Source organism: Epinephelus lanceolatus, chromosome 2, assembly GCF_041903045.1.
Source record: "Epinephelus lanceolatus isolate andai-2023 chromosome 2, ASM4190304v1, whole genome shotgun sequence".
In the NCBI taxonomy this organism is placed as follows: Eukaryota; Metazoa; Chordata; class Actinopteri; order Perciformes; family Serranidae; genus Epinephelus; species Epinephelus lanceolatus.
The window spans coordinates 36,776,385-36,796,191 of NC_135735.1; the positions used below are offsets into that span (position 1 = coordinate 36,776,385).

General features: G+C 44.3%; 1 protein-coding gene across 2 annotated transcripts in view; it reads right to left on the reverse strand.

The window, feature by feature from the left end:
- Positions 1-5,904: 5,904 nt before the first annotated feature.
- Positions 5,905-19,807, reverse strand: part of fto (FTO alpha-ketoglutarate dependent dioxygenase) — a 134,799-nt gene continuing 120,896 nt past the window's right edge. The window contains exons 9-11 of one of the 2 annotated variants that reach the window (XR_013487996.1): positions 10,233-10,314; positions 9,015-9,155; positions 5,905-7,474 (exon numbers count right to left, since the gene is read on the reverse strand). Coding sequence is in view for 1 of the 2 variants with exons in the window: in XM_033630239.2 (XP_033486130.1) it covers positions 7,468-7,474; positions 9,015-9,155 (148 nt within the window). In the remaining variant the exon portion in view is untranslated. The remainder of the gene's footprint in view (positions 7,475-9,014; positions 9,156-10,232; positions 10,315-19,807) is intronic. The other variant, XM_033630239.2, reaches the window with a different exon arrangement.

The following is a 19,807-nucleotide window of genomic DNA, read 5'->3' on the forward strand; positions in this document are numbered from 1 at the left end:
GGCTGCTCAGCTGCCAGGTTTCCCGACAGCATCAACATCAGCACCAAGACTTCACCATCGCTTAACTTTCACTCTAATTCTAAGTGAACAGGGGGCAGTGAGCATGTCAGTGGTGATCAGCCTGTTAAGAGAGAGGACAGTTGGTTTGCAGGAGGAGATGCCTGAGATTTTCAAAATCAAGCGAGATTTGTCAGCAGCTCTGAAGAGCAAAATGATAAAGTTAATATTCAGTAAACATGATTGAAAATATGGCCCTGTTCATATCTGGTATTAACATGTGTCTTCAGTGATAAGATCACAAGTGGACGGCTCTAAGCACATGTGTGAATGCACCCAATGTGTCCTCAATGCCTCTTGAGATCTGATCACTCAGACCACATTCGGAGGTGGTCTGGGCTGAATATGGCCCATTGTGTATGCTAATGTGTCATGGGACACATTACAGGACTGCCTCCTCAGTTTATGTCCTTGCTTATATGGTTTCAACGCTGGATAAACAAACTTTCTGTTGCTGCTGTTACACAGGTTAGATGCAGCGCTGAAGGACTGTCTCCAGCGCTGCTCTCCTTCCAGCAAACAGTCAGTTCAGTGTCTGCCTGGGTAGCATGAGCTAACACAGCAGCAACTGTTAAACATTTCCAACAAACTTGCTCCAACACCAAAAGGGCTTGATTCAAGCTGTTAGTAACTGTTAGGTAGCATTAGCCATGTGATGCTAACAGTTAGCCCTGTGTGCGTATGGGAGGACTCACCAAAGGTCCCTGGCACGGAGCTCACACTCCTGCAGCAGTAATCTCCTAATGATGGTGAATGAAATGATGTACAGTACAGGCCAAAAGTTTGGACACACCTTCTCATTCAATGCATTTTCTTTATTTTCATGACTATTTACATTGTAGATTCTCACTGAAGGCATCAAAACTATGAATGAACACGTGGAGTTATGTACTTAACAAAAAAAGGTGAAATAACTGAAAACATGTTTTATATTCTAGTTTCTTCAAAATAGCCACCCTTTGCTCTGATTACTGCTTTGCACACTCTTGGCATTCTCTCCATGAGCTTCAAGAGGTGGTCACCTGAAATGGTTTTCCAACAGTCTTGAAGGAGTTCCCAGAGGTGTTCAGCACTTGTTGGCCCCTTTGCCTTCACTCTGCGGTCCAGCTCACCCCAAACCATCTCGATTGGGTTCAGGTCCGGTGACTGTGGAGGCCAGGTCATCTGCCGCAACACTCCATCACTCTCCTTCTTGGTCAAATAGCCCTTACACAGCCTGGAGGTGTGTTTGGGGTCATTGTCCTGTTGAAAAATAAATGATCGTCCAACTAAACGCAAACCGGATGGGATGGCATGTCGCTGCAGGATGCTGTGGTAGCCATGCTGGTTCAGTGTGCCTTCAATTTTGAATAAATCCCCAACAGTGTCACCAGCAAAACACCCCCACACCATCACACCTCCTCCTCCATGCTTCACAGTGGGAACCAGGCATGTGGAATCCATCCGTTCACCTTTTCTGCGTCTCACAAAGACACGGCGGTTGGAACCAAAGATCTCAAATTTGGACTCATCAGACCAAAGCACAGATTTCCACTGGTCTAATGTCCATTCCTTGTGTTTCTTGGCCCAAACAAATCTCTTCTGCTTGTTGCCTCTCCTTAGCAGTGGTTTCCTAGCAGCTATTTGACCATGAAGGCCTGATTGGCGCAGACTCCTCTTAACAGTTGTTCTAGAGATGGGTCTGCTGCTAGAACTCTGTGTGGCATTCATCTGGTCTCTGATCTGAGCTGCTGTTAACTTGCCATTTCTGAGGCTGGTGACTCGGATGAACTTATCCTCAGAAGCAGAGGTGACTCTTGGTCTTCCTTTCCTGGGTCGGTCCTCATGTGTGCCAGTTTCGTTGTAGCGCTTGATGGTTTTTGCGACTCCACTTGGGGACACATTTAAAGTTTTTGCAATTTTCCAGACTGACTGACGTTCATTTCTTAAAGTAATGATGGCCACTCGTTTTTCTTTAGTTAGCTGATTGGTTCTTGCCATAATATGAATTTTAACAGTTGTCCAATAGGGCTGTCGGCTGTGTATTAACCTGACTTCTGCACAACACAACTGATGGTCCCAACCCCATTGATAAAGCAAGAAATTCCACTAATTAACCCTGATAAGGCACACCTGTGAAGTGGAAACCATTTCAGGTGACTACCTCTTGAAGCTCATGGAGAGAATGCCAAGAGTGTGCAAAGCAGTAATCAGAGCAAAGGGTGGCTATTTTGAAGAAACTAGAATATAAAACATGTTTTCAGTTATTTCACCTTTTTTGTTAAGTACATAACTCCACATGTGTTCATTCATAGTTTTGATGCCTTCAGTGAGAATCTACAATGTAAATAGTCATGAAAATAAAGAAAACACATTGAATGAGAAGGTGTGTCCAAACTTTTGGCCTGTACTGTATATGCTTATTTGCATACAGAGCAGGAAAGTGAGATCTGGTCACATGGCATCACTTTAGACACATGTGAAGACTCACTCTAACGCCAGGTTTGAACAGACACAGATAGAGCTGTCCACTTGTGATCAGACCACCCAAGACACAAGTTAATACCAGATGTAAACAAAATACCTTAGCATTAAAAAAAAGGCTATCTTTACATTGTTTATAGTCGTAACTTTGTGACCTCTGGTGTCACAGCAGGCACTGTAAATCCTGCCTTGTATTATCACTGACATGAACCTCCTGCGGCCTGCCTTTTTTATGACCTTTAGTGCAATTAACAGTTGCAAAACATTAAGGCTGGTGTTGCTTCACATGTAGTCAATCAAGTCAGTGTTTTGTCGGTGCTGAGTGGTGTTTGTCTGTGTTGGTGACAAATGAACACGGCCCGTCCCACTGCTGACAGCTGCCCCAGAGCAGCGATGCTATCTTCAGCTCTTCAGCTTCAGCTTCTACAATTACTACTGCCTCTCTGGCCCCAGGGCCTCCAACACCAGCCTACACTCTGAAACTTGGGACACACATACACTGAGATACATTACACACATCTATTCATTTGTGCAAACAAGCTCACAGAAATCTTTACCCATGAATTCATTTTCGTAGACACAAAACACACATACTGTTGCATGTATTGTATGAATAGAAGAATGCACCAAGCCTGGTCCAAAACACAAGTAAGCTCACAGTTTATAAAGTTCTAATATATAACATTATATAACATTAGGGTTGAGGTCAGATTTCCTCCGTTCTTAACATGATTGTCCATCACTGACATTTATGGTCATTGTTCACCAAAGTAATATAATAAATCTGCTATGTTTCTTCACCCTTCTTTACAAATTGGATATAAAAACAATTTGGATTCAGATCCATTTCCTGATTTCATTAAACTGCACTACAGTCAACCTGACCTTATAGCCACACACCGAAACATTTGACTGGGATATGACCCCAAACCGATACCTCTCCCCACCACACACCTGGTTATTTTATCTCTCCCTGCACCTATTGTTGGCCTAATTGAGGGTGGCTTGGCTGGTTGGCTGGCAGCTGACCTCGGTCAGAACAATGCATACCTGTGGCTCTCACCAGCGCTGTGTAATTGTCTCTTCAAGTGGGGCCCTTTTCCAGCCGGCCCCCGAGGGAGAGCGCTCCACACTCATCCATCACTCAGTCACTCAGCCACCACAGGAAGTGGTTAACATGGGCGACCTCTGGGACGGCGGTCCACTGTTGGTAGGGGGTGTGGAGTTGAGGTTTTGGAGACACATACAGAACATTAGCCATCACTTCATCACTGGGAGTGACATTACTCAATCAATCAGTCCATCAATCAATCTGTCATAGAAGCTGTTTGCTCTGCTAATCCAACCGGTTCTTTGAAGTTTAGTGAAAACAGAAAGCTAGCAGCTGGCCAAGAAAAAAAACAAGACCTAATGCGAAACGCTTCCTTGTTGAATGTAGAGCAGATGTATGTAGGCTGGGTATTAAGCAGACACTTAAAAGTTATGTCTTTAGTGTTCACTTTGTAAGTATCATAAAATTAAAAAAAAGAGTCCACAATTCTTTTAATAGTTTTTTTTTGCTGCCATGAAGACATCAGCTTTGCCTCCAGGTGACAAAAATTCTACAGCCATGCTGGCAGCTCTGTGAGCCTGTAGTACAACAGTGCTTGGATCTAAATGCTAGCATAGGCATGTTATCATACAGCAACAAGGCTACCACTGCTGATGCTAAGCAGGCATGATGGTCACCAAGTTTAGTTTAGTGCAGGGTTCACACAGTACGATTCATTCTGTAGAGGGCATAAATATGTGTTCCAAATACCACTACAATCTGTGCTATTGTTTTTTAGTCATTCAATCAAAACCACAAATGTAAATCTCATAGTGGCACTATTAGGTTACATAATCTGGGGCAACTTTCAGGGCTGAAATGCCGAAGTGCCAGAAACTGTAATTTCTCAAATGGCCACAAAGGCTGGCTTCAAAAGTGAGTCAATCCCCATAGACCCCCCATGTTAAATGCCCAACTTAACCACAGACATTAACATGTTTACACCCTGGTACAAAAAAAATGCTTTTGGTTTCTGCAGCTAATTTCCCTGTTCATAACAACTGTAGAGGAGTGTATTTCCATGTAACTCACCTGTTTACATTTCATTAAAAGCTCAAAGTTAGGTATAATAAAGGGTGTGGCCACTTTGAGTGACAGGTTGTCAGCAGATAGTGTCCTCGGGCTCTCAGTCAGATCCACCCTTTGCTTCATCACAGCTCAACCCTCTCATCCAAATATGGTCACTACTAGCTCCCAATATTCAAGATGGCGCAGGCCAAAATGCCTAATGTGAGGCTTAAAAGCGAGGGTCTACAACCAATGAGTGATGTCACAACAGCTATGTCCATTATTTTTATACAATCTATGTCCAGGAACCATGGATGTCTGTCCAAAATTTGATGCCAATCCATCGTGTGTGTGTGTAGATATTTCAACTGAAAACTTTGACCTGCTGTTGGTGCTAGAGCAAAAGCAGGAGGATCACCAAAATCATCCTGGTTCATCCGTTGAGGACTGTTGTGGACACAGTGGTGGACATACAATACAGAAACAGAACGAGCCCCAAGTAATTCAGTAAAAGCCCTTGAATGATCCAGCACCACTGATGGTCACCATATTTGGTCCATATTGACTGATTTGAGATGGCTGGATTCAAACCTGATTTGAACTGGGTGAAAGTGGTTTGTAGTAAGTAGTTTGAGGTCAACTGTGATGGAAACCATGTTCTACTATTATGGAGATCATGGCCCTAAAAGTATTTTTAACATTTATTTGTTTTGTTTCAACTTCCTTGGAAAACAAAATGTTGTTTACCCCATGGGAAATTAAAATTATCGTATTTATATTTAAAAGTTTTGGACACAATCCTGTGACACTGGCACTGTTAAATTGTCCTGATACAATAAACCTGACCCCTGTTGCACTCACAAGAATTTCATTCAAACATTGGGAATTATTTATAGGCCTACTGTGCATGTAAGCACTATTTGACATTGGCCTGGTGTGGATATACATGAGCTAATTGTCCTGTCAGTGAGCTAGACTACTGAATAAGTGATCTTTGTCCATTGCTGTCCTCTTTATCTTGAGGGAGACAGAGAGAATTGAACAGTAACTCACCTTCACCACAGTGGGAGAGTAAAGAGACACAGGCTCGCATGGGTTGGCTAAGTTGGAGGTCAGGTAAAGAAAAAGTATTAGTAGAAATACAATCAATCAACATTCCAACTGAAACACACATGCACATAACATGTACAAAGACACTTTCTTACCTGTCATATCTGTGTTATCCACCAGGAATTAAAAAAAGAATAACGGACAAAAGCACACAAAGAACAGAGGGACGCAGGTCGTTGGATAAAACAGTTTTTTTTATTTACTGCCATTCCTATTGCTTCAGACAGACAAGCTGTGGCGCAGGGAGCACAGAGTGATTCAAACAAGTCAACGCTACTGCCGATCTACAAACAAATCTCTCTGACAACAACAAACAAGAGAGGCGCAGCAAAAGAAGAAGCAAGAAGAACAGCGTTTGGCAACCATTAACATCTTGGAAAAAACTTCAGAAGTAAAAAAAGGAGTGCATTCTGCATTTTTAATAGTAAACAGCGTCTCTACTTCATCATGAACTAGATAGAGAAAGGAATCAAACGAGGAGGGCTGCTACACTGCTTTGACGTCGGCCCCCTTTTCCACCCTTTTTAGCTGTTTTGAAAGTGGATTTTGTCAGAAGCGCCGGATCTTTCTCTCGCTCACTTGGATGGCCTGCAGCATTACAGGGGAATGTGGTGCTCTACACACTTTAAGAGTAATTAAAAGCGATTGAACAGCTGTAATTATGAGAAACGGCGGTTGTGTTCCGGGTCATTCTATCAGTGCTGCCTTTCATCAGAGCAGAGGCAGAGGGGTCCCGCTGCTAGTCTCTGTTTCTCCATATGCATATCTTCAAGAACAAACAACTGGCAGGCTGCCTAACAGGCTCACACACACTATCACATTCACACACGCGCCCCTTCATGTAGACGTGGGAGAGTGAGCGTGCACATGCACAAACACGCAGGCCAGCAACTGATCGCATGTACTGTAAATTAACATGGCTAAATGCACACATACAAACACACACACACACACACACACACACACACACACGCGCTGTCACACCTGCGTATGGCACAAGCACACCATCACACCTTAAACACGAAACAGCACATTCTTCATGTTCTCCGTTGGGTGACATTCATAACTTTCTTAGAATAATCTTTCTTTGGTCTCTTCGGGCTCATTCCATTTCTGAACACAATAAAAGGGATTACACTATACACAAGTGAAGAATGCAATACCATGTGAGCGAAGTGGTTTTTTTTTTTTTGTTTTTCCTTTTTTTTAACCATTCTATACTGTATTATAACACTGTGTGACAAATAGAAAGCATACTGTATATGTATGTACTGTACTGTGACTACTGAGAATGAGTCAATCTATTGATAAAAGCATGTCTGGGTTACATGAGATTAAGTAACAGAATACACTGAAATAATAAATAGTTACACATGTATGCTAACACTGAAATGCAGGTTCCACTTATGTTTCGTTAGACCATTGTGACACTAGTAGCTTGTTGCTAAGCTTGCGTTGTTAGCATGTTACTGAAGCACTATTCTGGTACTATTGTGGTGGTCTGGACTCCTTCCAGCCAAATCTGAGCCGGGTTGGCCAAGATGCCGGGGTCATCTGGGGTAGTGGAGGGTGGAGTAGGGGGAAGGGATGTAGATGAACCAATCAAAAGGAAATCAATCTTGGTGGGATCACAACGGAGCTGTCTTCAGTGGTCTGTCCCCTCAGCTGATGTGGGGGCCATTCAAAAAAAGCTGGTGGGTATTTTTCCTTCTGTCTTTCTAACTTCCTCCATCCGTACTTCACATCCTGTTGGGGAAGAAAAATAAATAGGCAACAGTCAAAATAGATATTTGTCATTTTTAATAAATGTTATGATTGGCCTCCTGTGAGGCGAACCTTAATATTAAGATGTAACTGTAGGTTTGATGTTGATATAAAACTCATCTAAGGTTTGTATGTTGGACATTCAAAGCCTTGCTATGTGACAACAAGTGGTTGAAATGCCTTAATGCAGGCCTACAGTAGGGGGGCACTAGTGGTCACTACAAATACCATTACTACTGGAATACTATACATCTACTATTCAGTCTGTGACAAGACTTGCTGAGCAGTTTAGTAGAGTTTATATGTAAAATATGTCTAACAGCAGGCGTGTGTTCTGTGTGGAGCTTTGTATTGTTTAAAAAATTACAATACAAGTACCAATATCAGTGCCCCTAAAGTGATATTGATAACAATAGAGTACTTTATTTGAGACCCATGATGTTAAAAGAGTGGTGTGTAGTATAAACCATACTTGTGAACTCCGGAGCGCGAGCTCCACGCCAGGGACAGATGGAAATTAGCTGTGGGCTACAATCTGGCATATTTACATGTACTACTGTATTATGTTTATTAATATGTACTGTCCCTACCTTAAATAAATAAATTGTAATTGTAACTGTGAGAGTCCGCCCAGCCACACACACACACACACACACTGTAACAGGGCTAACTGTTAGCATCACATGGCAAACATTACCTAATGGTTATTAACCGGTTTAATGACAGAGTCTTGTCGTTTCGGCATCAGTGGGTGTTTGTTGGGACTGTTTCACAGCCTGTTGTTGGACGTTAGCTGCTGCTGCTGTCTTAGCTGGTGCTAACTGGGCAGACGTTGAACTGACCATTCACCGGGAGGAGAGAGGCAGCAGAGAGACAGCAGCAACAGAAAGTTTTCTGATCTGGCACGGAGTTGGGACAATCTGGGAGCAAACCCGCAGCACCAAAAGGATCACATACAGGTATCGTTTACCTGGAGATTTTGCGTTACTACTTCGTACTGTGTTAAATCTGTCAATACCTTCAAGGTATAGAGTCCTGATATCCAGCCCTAGTTCTGCATATTGGTACATGAAGTCATCAAGGCTGGGACAAACTTTTTTGGAGACTTTAAGCAGCTCCCAAAGCTGAAAAAAGGTTGTCATTTGCTGTAATTTCATTCTTTTTCATATTCTTTTTGGGGCCCCAAAGTGGCTCTAAGTGGCCATTTAGTTTGCTCATACCTTGGGCCACTTTTTGGCTTATGTCGCTTGACATGGACAACACCAAAACACTATTTACATCTTTATTTGACTCCTCATTAACTCTCAAGTCATGCATCAGTCTGTATATAATCATATCAGTGTCCATGTGTTTGTGTGAATGTATGAATGAGTAAAGACATTATTAGATAATAACAGAATGACCAATAATGCATGGGTGAGTAATGAATAAACAAGTTGCCACATGTCATTGACTGAATGAGCGAGGTATGTGTCCAACGTTTACATAAGCAAATTTCCACACTTCGACATCTCAGGCTCACCTCCAGAGCAATGACTCCACTCTGTTGATGATGTCAGCCAGATCAAAGGGCAGCGGCATGCTGGGGTCATCCACACCCCAGAAGGGCCGGTCCACTGGGGCCTCCTCAGGGGGTAACGTCTGGGCCAGATTTGAGTGGCACCTGAGGCAACAGGACACAGGAAACAAGTGCACCCATTAACTCCTCCCTCCCATCAAAACCAACTGGTAGACACTCATCAGCATTAGGGCACGCATCTCAGGTTGCTCGCTAAACTTAAACTAATCCGCAAGTGCTTTTATTTTTTGAGATGTGGACACTGCTGTCCTACTAAAACTTGGGAACTGCTGTGCCAAGTCAAATCCATATCAAGCTAATATTTTCAATACTACAATCAAACTATTTCAAAGAGCTGAACACAGGAAGGCGAAGATGAACAACAGAGATCATTCTTCCTGGTCTTCCTGTATTGACTGATGGGGGCTTTAAAGGGATCAGTCCCAGAAATGTCAAGTTGTTAAGTCAATGATGTGTGTGTGTGTGAGTGTGTGTGTGTGTATGTGTGTGTGTGTGCGCGTGTTAACTCGTCCCTAAACTCACAGTGGGTAATTTGTTTGACCAGGAGGCAGTCGGCTTGTGTGTTTCCTCTCCTTTTTATGACTCCTAATAATACTGGGCTCAATTAGGACCTCCAGGATAAGAGACAGTAACTGTGTCTGTGTGATCTGAGTGTACAAATGAGGCTGGAAGAGATTTAAACTGCTTTGTACAAATGCGTCAGATAAAAGTCGTCCCCCCCCCCCCCCCACATATAGTAAATGATATTGAAATTATTGATCTTTATGTGACTTGTACTTCTTCTTTTTGGCATCTCTGTTTTAAAACTTCATTGAGATAAATGGAGCTGAGGGAGTGGGAGGAAGTGATGCATCAGGAATGTGTTTCTAAAGCCACAAATGGCAGCAACAGTATCAAGCTGATGAGAAACCGTCATATCATGTATCATGATTAATGCCCCATTCATCTCACACACATGCAGGCACACACAGCAGGATGCCTTCACAACAACATCACTCTCTGTTGTTGCAATCATGACAGAGCCGTGAGAAATCCAGCCTTTTCATGTCACTGTGTGATTTTCGTATGATTAATAATCTGGGGTTAGTTGTAATTTCTACAGTGTTTGGAACCCCCACAGACCTTCGCCACATCTTTTGTCAGACCAGTGTAAATATTTACCGCTGTGACTTGGTGTTGCTCTCCGCTGTCATTGTAAGTCTGCCCTCCCTCTGCCTCTTGACAGATGAGAGTGACCCCTGACCTGGAGGTGCAAGAGGGAGAGAAGGAGGATGGCAATTGTATGTTGTGTGTGTAGAGTGTGTGTGCTTGTGAGTGGTGGCCTGAGATTCCCTGCTTAAGCCACAAGGCCAGTTATACTCTCCACTCAGTCATTATGCCAGGGTCTGTCCTGTCATATCCCTTTACCCTATCCACACCCTACAAAACCTCAAACAACCCCCACATACACACGACCACCACCACCTTGTGGCCAGGGACTAAGGAAGGGGATGGAGAGGACATAGAGAGCTGAAGAGAAGGATATGAGGGTCGGTTATGGATGGGATGAGGGGATGTTAAACTTGTCAAGGGACAGCCGGGGGCTGCCACAATTTGTGGTTATATATTTTCACCGGAGCCACTTAATGTTCGACTGGCTCTCGGCCTAAGTGCTGCATTTTGGTGCGGTTAGCCCTTTAAAGAGCCTCTGCATTACGGTGGTGAGGAGCAGCATTAACATCCACTGTTACAATATATCTTCTGCGCTCTGGATCAGGGCCTGATAATAGCATCTGTTAACATGCACTAAGTACCATTATGTAGCACATCACTTCATAAATAATACGATTAGGCGACCTTGGGGCTTTGCGACGAGCCGTGTGTTTAAATGTTCTCATCATTTATTTAGGGTGCGAATTAAAGGAAGCGCCACTTCAGAGAAGGAGGAGGAGGAGGAGGAGGAGGACATGGCTGGCATACATATCTACAGAGTGTGCAAGAGAGAGAGTGCAAACTGACCCAGACAGCACACTCTCTCTCTCTCACTCTCTCTCTCTCTCTCTCTCTCACACACACACACACACACACACACACTGTGTGGTTCTGCTGACATCAGCTTGAGGACACCACAGGCCAAGGGAACCCAGGCCTTTGATTTGGTCTGATTAAGTATTCATGCTGTAGAGCTATGAGAGAAAACACTCGCCTCTTTTCTGCTGCCCTGACTCATTCTGAAAGGCTACATACCGTAAAAAAAACCTGACCAGCCGCCTTCAACAGAGCTGCTGCGTTCATCTGACAAGGGATCTTGCAACATTAGCTTGCAAATAGAAGGCTCCTGGGTTACTAGAGATATAAAAGATATCAAGACTCGAAGACTATCAAAGATAATATAGTGTAGGTAATTCAGCACACACTTTTACACAATCTACCACTGTTCACAGAGTCCCGTCCCCTGACTGCTAAAATGGAACCAAACAAAAAGTCAATATCAAGCGAGGTGCCTTAAGCTCTCCAGGGCTCTTGCTAGAAATTCAGTGTAAGCCACAGTGGCGTACAAACAAGGCTCACCAAAAGACTTTCCCATGGCAGAACAGCCCACCTTAAAGTTAAGGTCAAAGACAAAGAGGTGTGTGTGTGTGTAGGGGGGTTGAGAAGGCAGAGAATGTGTTTGTGAGTCCAGGCTGTTCCAATGGATTAACCCCAGACAGATATGGGCCTAACTATCCCATCTGGCGCTCGGTCAAGAGAGATTGGCAACACAATCACTCATTTCAATTTGCCCTGAAACCTTATAGCCTGGCAAGCCCCCGCTCAAATGGTATGCTAATGTGAAAGGTATCTAGGATTCTATCGCCTCTATTCCACAGAGGCCTCTCCCTCCATGCAGCACAGTGCACTTGAACTGCGGCTGGGGTGGGAGCTCCATGGGCCCTCGCTGCAATAAGGGCCGGAGCCCCCTTTGCGCTCAAACTAACCACTTTAGCTAAAGTGAGTGTTAATTATGGACAGGCAAAGCAGTCAATAAAAGGTTAATGTAAAAGTCAAAGGATAAATTCCTTTAAGCATTGCATCATTCCACCATCTCCGCGACCAACACACTGCTCGCAGGTCTCCTAATCAATACGTTTTACTGTAATGCGCTCCCCATCGATTTCCACCCCCCCCGCTCCACGGTCCGGGCTCCATCACTTGGTTAAAGAAAGAAAAGGGAGAGGAAGAGAGAGGCGGGGGGAAGAGAGAGAGAGAGAGAGAGAGAGAGAGAAAAACGAGTAAATAAAATGATTAACCTCGGTTTCACTTTGTTGTTTCACTCTTTGAAAGGCTTGTTAGGAGAGTGCAGGGTGGTCCAATATCATCATTGCCATCACCACCATCACAAGCATCACGATCATCAGCATCATCAGCCCACTCAATCTCTGGCCGGTGTGTAATTGTGTAGCAGTTCACTCAAGCAGGGCCATACATTAAAAGGCCCTCTGCTCTTAACAGGATGGAAATCCGCCTAATAGACAACATCAGTGCTTCCAACTCTTGCAATTACACTGATAAATGCACAATTGTGTCAGGCCAAGTGAAAAAGAACCCTGAGAACGCAGATAGGAGACAACGCTTATTGCATTACTGCTACAGGAGGTCATTTGTAACCACATGGGACTAGACAGCTCAGGCTGCTTGACTCAGGACATCATTTTAGGACAAGGGTGAAGTCACGCCACGCTGATGTAAGCTTTTTGGAAGGGATTTACATAATTTCTAAACTTCATGTGGTCCAATCTTTTTATGTGAGTGCCACGCAAATTACCTATCTGTTGATGCATCATTGTGTAAAATGTGTCCTTTGAATGTTCTGTATGAAAAATCATCATAGTACTTTAAACAATAGTATTGTGAGCTTTTGGGGTTGGGGATAAAAACATTTTATCAAATCCAGTCCAGTAAAAAATCCACTCAATCCACCCTATGTAATATTCAGAGCATATGAGTTATTTGGACAAGGTTCTCAACATGGAGGTGGCTGAGCCAGCTGCTAGCAGCTAACGGTGCTAAGTCCATAAACAGTGCTAATCAACAGCAACAGTGCTGACAGAGCTAACATTGTTAACCAGGTGGGAACCGGAGGGTTGGGGCGACACCGCTGTCCCAGTATCAGCGGTAAGGCTGTGTGAGTGCAGTGCAAAGCGGTGGCAATGAGCTTGCCGGTGGGATACAAACATTACTCTATTACATCTTTACATAGCAAACAGTGGTTTGCTGCTATATTAATGCTCTGAATGTCACATACAGAACCTTTAGGAACCACAGTTAAACTAAAAGACTAAAATTTCCGCCTGATAGATTACATGTTTGTGGCTACAGCTACCTTTATGTGTTGTACACTGTTGTTTGCTAATAACAAAGAGAGACGATAAAAGATTTGATAGAGACTAAGTAGACATGATAATTGGTCACAATTTGAAGCATGTGCATTGCAACAGCGCACTGAGAATCATCCCAAAATAATAAAGCCTGTGTTAAAGTGAAATGACACAGAACACAAATCAATCATCCATGTTCATTTTGAGCTGTGTTAAACGCCTGCGCTGATCATGGGAGGTAAAATACCTCAGCTCACCTGCTTCCTCATGCTCTGCCTTGCGCTTCATCTGACTCTAACAAACCTGTGCAGGTGTGAAGTTTTATGGTCTTGGCAACCTGAGTGCCCGATAGCTGAGAATGCAATCAAACAAGTCATGAAAAAACAGGCATGTGTCTCATAAATCAGCCTGCCCCTGAAGGTAAGGCATGCAATCACGTTGAGAGGAGAGAGAAGAAAGAAAGAAGTATATTATCCATGTACATTCTGTATCTATCCAATGTTGAGTAAGAAATGAGCGATTGAGCACATCTGTCTTTGTATGTCATGCAGTTATATAATGGGCCAGAGAGAAAGAGAAAGATAGTATTAATCTACATTCTTATCTTTCCACTGTGTTGTGCAAGATATTAGTGATGTCATGAGGAGCTCAGTATAACAGGAATACATTAAGAACAAGGCCCAACCTGTGAAGTGTCAAGCTTTGGATCTTAACCTACACCACCCAAGATACCATGGGTCCTGTGAGCTCTCAGGGCTGCCCTCATTAGAGCCTGAACAGAGCCTCATATCCCCACCCACCAACCCCAACTCCCATTATCCCAATCACTGCCACATTCAGTGTTAAATGTAAAGTGGTGCAGAATGGGAGCCAGCCAGCCAGCCAGTCAGCCAGCCAGAGAGCGTGGGCAGGGCCACGTCTTAACCGTTTCCTCAGGATCAATCAAATGCTATTGTGTCTGCAGACAGCTGCTGACTGTACACTTTGTGAGTATGTGAGGTGGGCAATTGTGGAGAGAGAAACAGAGAGAAGGGGGGGTGTCATCAAATGCATGACATATGTTCCTTTCATTTTGATTCTCTCTAAGGAGCCTGGGCTAATAAAACTAACATCTGATGCACTCTTTTTCCCTTTAATTAATGGTTGTGGAAACCACGCAAAAATGCATTAGCAAGAAGAGGGGGTGAGAGAAGAGGTGGGTGCTGCGTGGTGCTTTCAACGCTCTCCCCCACGTGCCACCATGGCTCTGCTGCTGCTGGGAACAATGATTCTGCCAGGGAGCATGGGTACCTTTGGGTGGGCCTGTGAGGTGTCCCTCTCGCCAGATGCAGTCTAGGCTGCTCCTTAAACCACATGAAACAAAAAGGGGCTCATTAATGGGATCTCTAGCCATTTGGGAACGCAGGGCCCTGTGTTTGGATCAGGAGCATGTAAAGTACATGGAGTTAGAGTCTACAGCAGACACAGAGAAGGTTCGTCGTACCTGCACAGCCCCCGCTTGCTTTACACACTGAGTGTTTGATGTGGCCTGGCTGGCTGCCCCGTCTAGAGCAGGGTGAACCAGATGTAACAGAAAAACACACACAAAGGCAGGTAGCCTCTAAATAGCCTTCATAATTGGAGGCAATAAAACACTATTGCAGTCTGGAAGTGCAAAGGAGGCAAGCCCCTGAACTACAGCTACTGCTCTCAAAAACCAGGTGGACGTCCATTAGGTGCTTAACAGCGTAACAAATTACCAAACACCCCGGCCTGCTCCTTCTCCTCCTCAGGCGATGGGATGGAATGTGGCCTAATGTCAACACAGGCGCAAAATTTACGAGCAGACAACTATTGTTCAAATGCAATCAGGTTCTAATAAAAAAAGAGGCAGGAAAAGGACAAACAGATAGGGCCCTCCTGGCCGTTTACTCTTCCGACAAGGGGTGGGGAGACAGATCACCCCCTAAGGCTCTGGATCTCTGTGTTAGTGTGTGTGTATGTTTAAGAGAGAGAAACTGTCAGAGGGAGAAAGAGAGTGTGAGAGCATATGTATGTGTGTGCATCTGAGAGAGAAAGAAAGTTTCTGTGTGTGTGCTCGAGGCTACCTGGGGAGGAATGAGGGTGGCTATGGCTTTTGGCCTACTAGCCACCTGTGCCAGGCTACAGTCTAGCTCAACAGAAGCAGCTGGCTCGAAGGAAAAGTGAAAAAAAAAACAAAAAAAAACAAACGTTTACTCTAGGCCCTGCCAGTAACAGCCCAAAGAACACACTAAGCAGGGACGGACGCCTAGCTCAACAAAACATGCCTCTCCATCATTGCCCCAAATGAGCCACACGTGGCCAAATACCATAGTGAAGCATTTTGATATATACAGGCAAAACTAATTAGTCGGTTCTAAAGAGACACTGAAGTTTTTCCTGATGACGCTGTTTATTTATAAAGCCCAGGAGAGAAAATGGAGCAATAAGCGGACTTGATGGCGAAGGGTAAAGAGGTTACGAGCCTGCGAGTGATTGCACTTTTTCACAGCGCGGCATTCGAAGGCTGTAAATCTGCTGTTAGGGAATCAGGAAGAGGGTTACTGTGGCGGTGGGAGCACTAACTCTTAGTTTTCCAGGGCAATGGCACACCGTTGCTGTGAAAACTTGTTCTGAGAGTGTTCCTGTAAAACGATCATTCTTTAACCCTCATCCCTTCCCTCCATCGCATTCACCCTTCCTCCTGGCCAAGCATCAGCGCCCTGTGGGCATCACCTGAACGGTGCAATAAAGCCCGTGATGGATGAGGCTTGCCTCGACAGCTATACAGCCAAGCCATTGGACGACACCTGACCCCAGTCACATGATAAGGTCGATCCAACATGGGCATAATTCCCACCTGTCTTCAGGTGACAATGGCGGGGTCAAGCTGGCCCAGCTAATTATAGTCTATTGTAACTTCAATTGCCTGGTTACAAGTCATCCTTATAGCTCCAGGGGATGTGGTGTTAAGTTCTGAAGCCTTTGTGTGTAAAGTGAAACTGTGAGATAGAAGCTTTAAACTGTTGCACAACAGATATTGGGTTTCAGAAACATACATTTTAAACTGCTTTACAAAAAAGGAGAGACACTGAATGTGCTGTTCCCTTTAAACAAAGCATGGAAACAAACAATCGACTCGTCATGAGCAAGTGCTTTGAAAAATATGAGATTCTGATCAAACTGCTTAGAAAAAGTCACCTCACTGTTGACATCACTTGTCATGATGAGATCACATAAAGGGCTCAGCAAACCAGTGATAGTAAACACATCCTGCTGAAACAGTTGTAATTCTTAAACGTCATAAACTGGACAGGTCCAGACGTAGGCTATAACATGACCATCAACACAGACAAGATATTCTTATAAAACAAAAAAACAACAACCTCAACATTTGATCACATATTTATCAAGAGAATTGTGTCAGTTTAGTCCATTAAATCATATAAACGAATAACAAAATATGTAATCAGAAATTCATGACTTAAGTTTTAAAGAGACCCCATGTGTATGCAAGACGAGATGAAGCACATACTTCTGATCTCACATCTGATACTTTTTGCTTGTAATAATAAGTCCCAGATACATATCCCAGCTTGCACTGGAGGAGAGACAGGGTATACACTTTTGACAGGTCACCAGTCTAATCATTAAAAGTTTTTGTGACCCCCCCCTGACCTTTCCTCTAGTGCCACCATCAGACAAACTTTTACACTTTTAGACAGGAATATCAAGTAAAATCTAATGTGCAGATTGCAATGATTGTTTCTTAGCAGGACTTTGGACTTTTAGTCTAATTTCAGCTGGTTTCTTTTTTTAGTTAACCTTTAAATGATCAAACAAAGGAGTGGCACACATTAGAAGACATTCACATTCCCACATGGGCATCCGCAATAAGTCAACAACTAAAACTACCATTCTATTTACAGTACACGATGAACTCATTCTGGAAATGTCAGGCTGGGTATACAGTAACTTATGAGTCGCACTTTCCCAGATTCTTTTTTTTTACCAGTAAACAAACAAAAGAAAAAAGTCCCAAACTCAGTGAAGCATCTCATCCAAGTCTGACAGAGGCCTATAGCATTTGTAACACAGTAATGTGAGTGTGTGTGTGCATTCATGCGTACACATGTGTATGCTGAGCGTCCATGCCAGAGGAGTGCTTTCCGCCAGGTGTTTGAACTTCTGCATCACCTGGTGCTCCTGCTGCGTGAACACGAGTTTTGTTTCACCCTATTAAGTAAATAGTGTAATTAAAGGGCCTCGGCATTTAAAACGCTGTGAACAGCCAGCAATTTGTTTGGAAGAGCAGCCAGGCTAGGCCCTGAGGCGCTGCACCAAACAGGATGCAAAGAGTGCACACAGCAAGCCAGGGAACGCAGCATAATGGTGTGTGTGGGCGTGTGTGCATGAGTACATACTATGTACCTGCCTATGTAGATGAGTCGGTGCGTGTGTTTGTGTGGGTGTGTGTGCAAATCACTCATTGAAAGTTGTTCTGGGTGTTGAAAGAGAAGCTGTTTGTGGTCTAACAGGTACTTAATAGTGTTCTGTTTGTAGTGACGATATCAGGACTCGATGTAATAACCGTAATACTCGCACAACTGAGGGCTGTGTTTCCTTGAACCCAACCCTTTGTCTATAGTGGTACAGGCGTTGTTCATATTGATGTGAGTCAAAAAGATGTCAAAGAAAAGGTGGCACAGGCTTAGCTTGATTGCCACAAAGGACAACAATAAGTAATCAGCCACAAGCAGAGCTTGGCACAATAAAAACAGAGGGATTACAAGTGAAGTTGTAACAGAGATCAACTCTCTTCATTAGTTTCCTCTCTTTTTTTCCACTGCACAAACAGCCCCGCTCTGCACTACCTATCCCTGCGAGGATGCTTCTTACTAAAGTCTCTGCCTTTACTGCTGATCCGGGGTCAGCTGTGGGGAGTAAGAGAGGGATAACCTCTGTCTGAGCCCCATAGAAGCCCAGATGGCTGTGCGGAAGCGCTGATCCAAAAACCAGCTTACAACTCAATCGCTGTGGCCACATCTCCAAGTCCACAGTTTAACCCCCTCCGATGTCAGCCAAGGTCACAGATGCACACTTGAGAGGCAAAAAGAGCCAGGAGTGAAGTGCTGCCAGAGTCGACGGAATTAGATCCGGGCTGAGTGGCCCTCATCTGGCTAAGCCTGGTAAGTAGCAAGACTAACAGGCTGAGGCACGGTGGTTTGGTTTCGCAGACTCACACACACACCCATGCTTGTAAGCTTGCACGCAAACGGACACACACATAAATAAGGCGGTAAACACACACTTACATAGCCACACACATATACACACACACACACACACACACACACACGGAAGGACTCCGAGGGCTACAGATGGTGTGCCCTGGGCCTGGTGACTGGGGCTCTGAATGAGCTAGTTTTAGATCCAGTGTGGAAGCTGTCACGACGCACAGGGCTCAGGGGTTGGGGCGGAAGACAAAGAACAGCGGAAGGAGTGCATGAGGGGAAGAGAGGAGCGGGCGGGGCCTAACTCCTTTCCCTGCATGGGGGCTACTAACATTTTTAGTACAACATCAACATGTCACTATCTATTCGTCCCCTTGCCCTCTTGCCCATGTCCTACCCCCGCGTCTCCCCACACCAACACGTTCTAACAGCACAAGCACACACCCCAAAAATACATAAACACTGATATACACACACAAACACACACTGGAAGCCAGCGGCCACTTCAACCGTAATTCCGCCTGACTTCCGCTGTCTGACTGGCAGGAGACAGGGAGGGTGAGGACAACAAGCTGTGAATACGGGAAGAGACAGAAAATCATTGAGAACCTTGCCTTTATGAATCTTTGATGAGAGAGAGTGGGGGTTGGCGGGGGCTTTGCCTCTGGTTAAATCAGACCATAGCGTGTGTGGTGTGTGTATGACTGCCAACAGAGGTTGAGATAAACAGGGCCTGGACCAGGCCCAGACAACTGCACACCCCGCAGTCAGGAACATTTGTCCCTGCAATTAGTCCCTGTCCTCCCTGTTAATGCTGCAGGTAAGTGGTATTGGTAGCTAGCAAAACAGCTATAGCTATGAGTGCCTAGGAGCCTGGCGAAGGGTGGAAGGTTGAAATGTTCCAGGAGTCCTTTGTGTGCAAGTGAAAGGCATCCTACATGTTTAATTATGCAGCTGGCAACACCTCAGTTCACCGCAGATTAATCAATCAATCAATCTCTGTGTAGCAGGTAGACAAAATAATATAAATACTTTTATTAAAAAGGGTCACATAAGGTTGCATTACACAGTTTGCCAATACTCTTTAACTGAATGTTTATCATATCCCTGTGGGTTAGTTTTAACTTTAATGTTCCCTTGACCTGTTGATCATTTTTGTTGACCT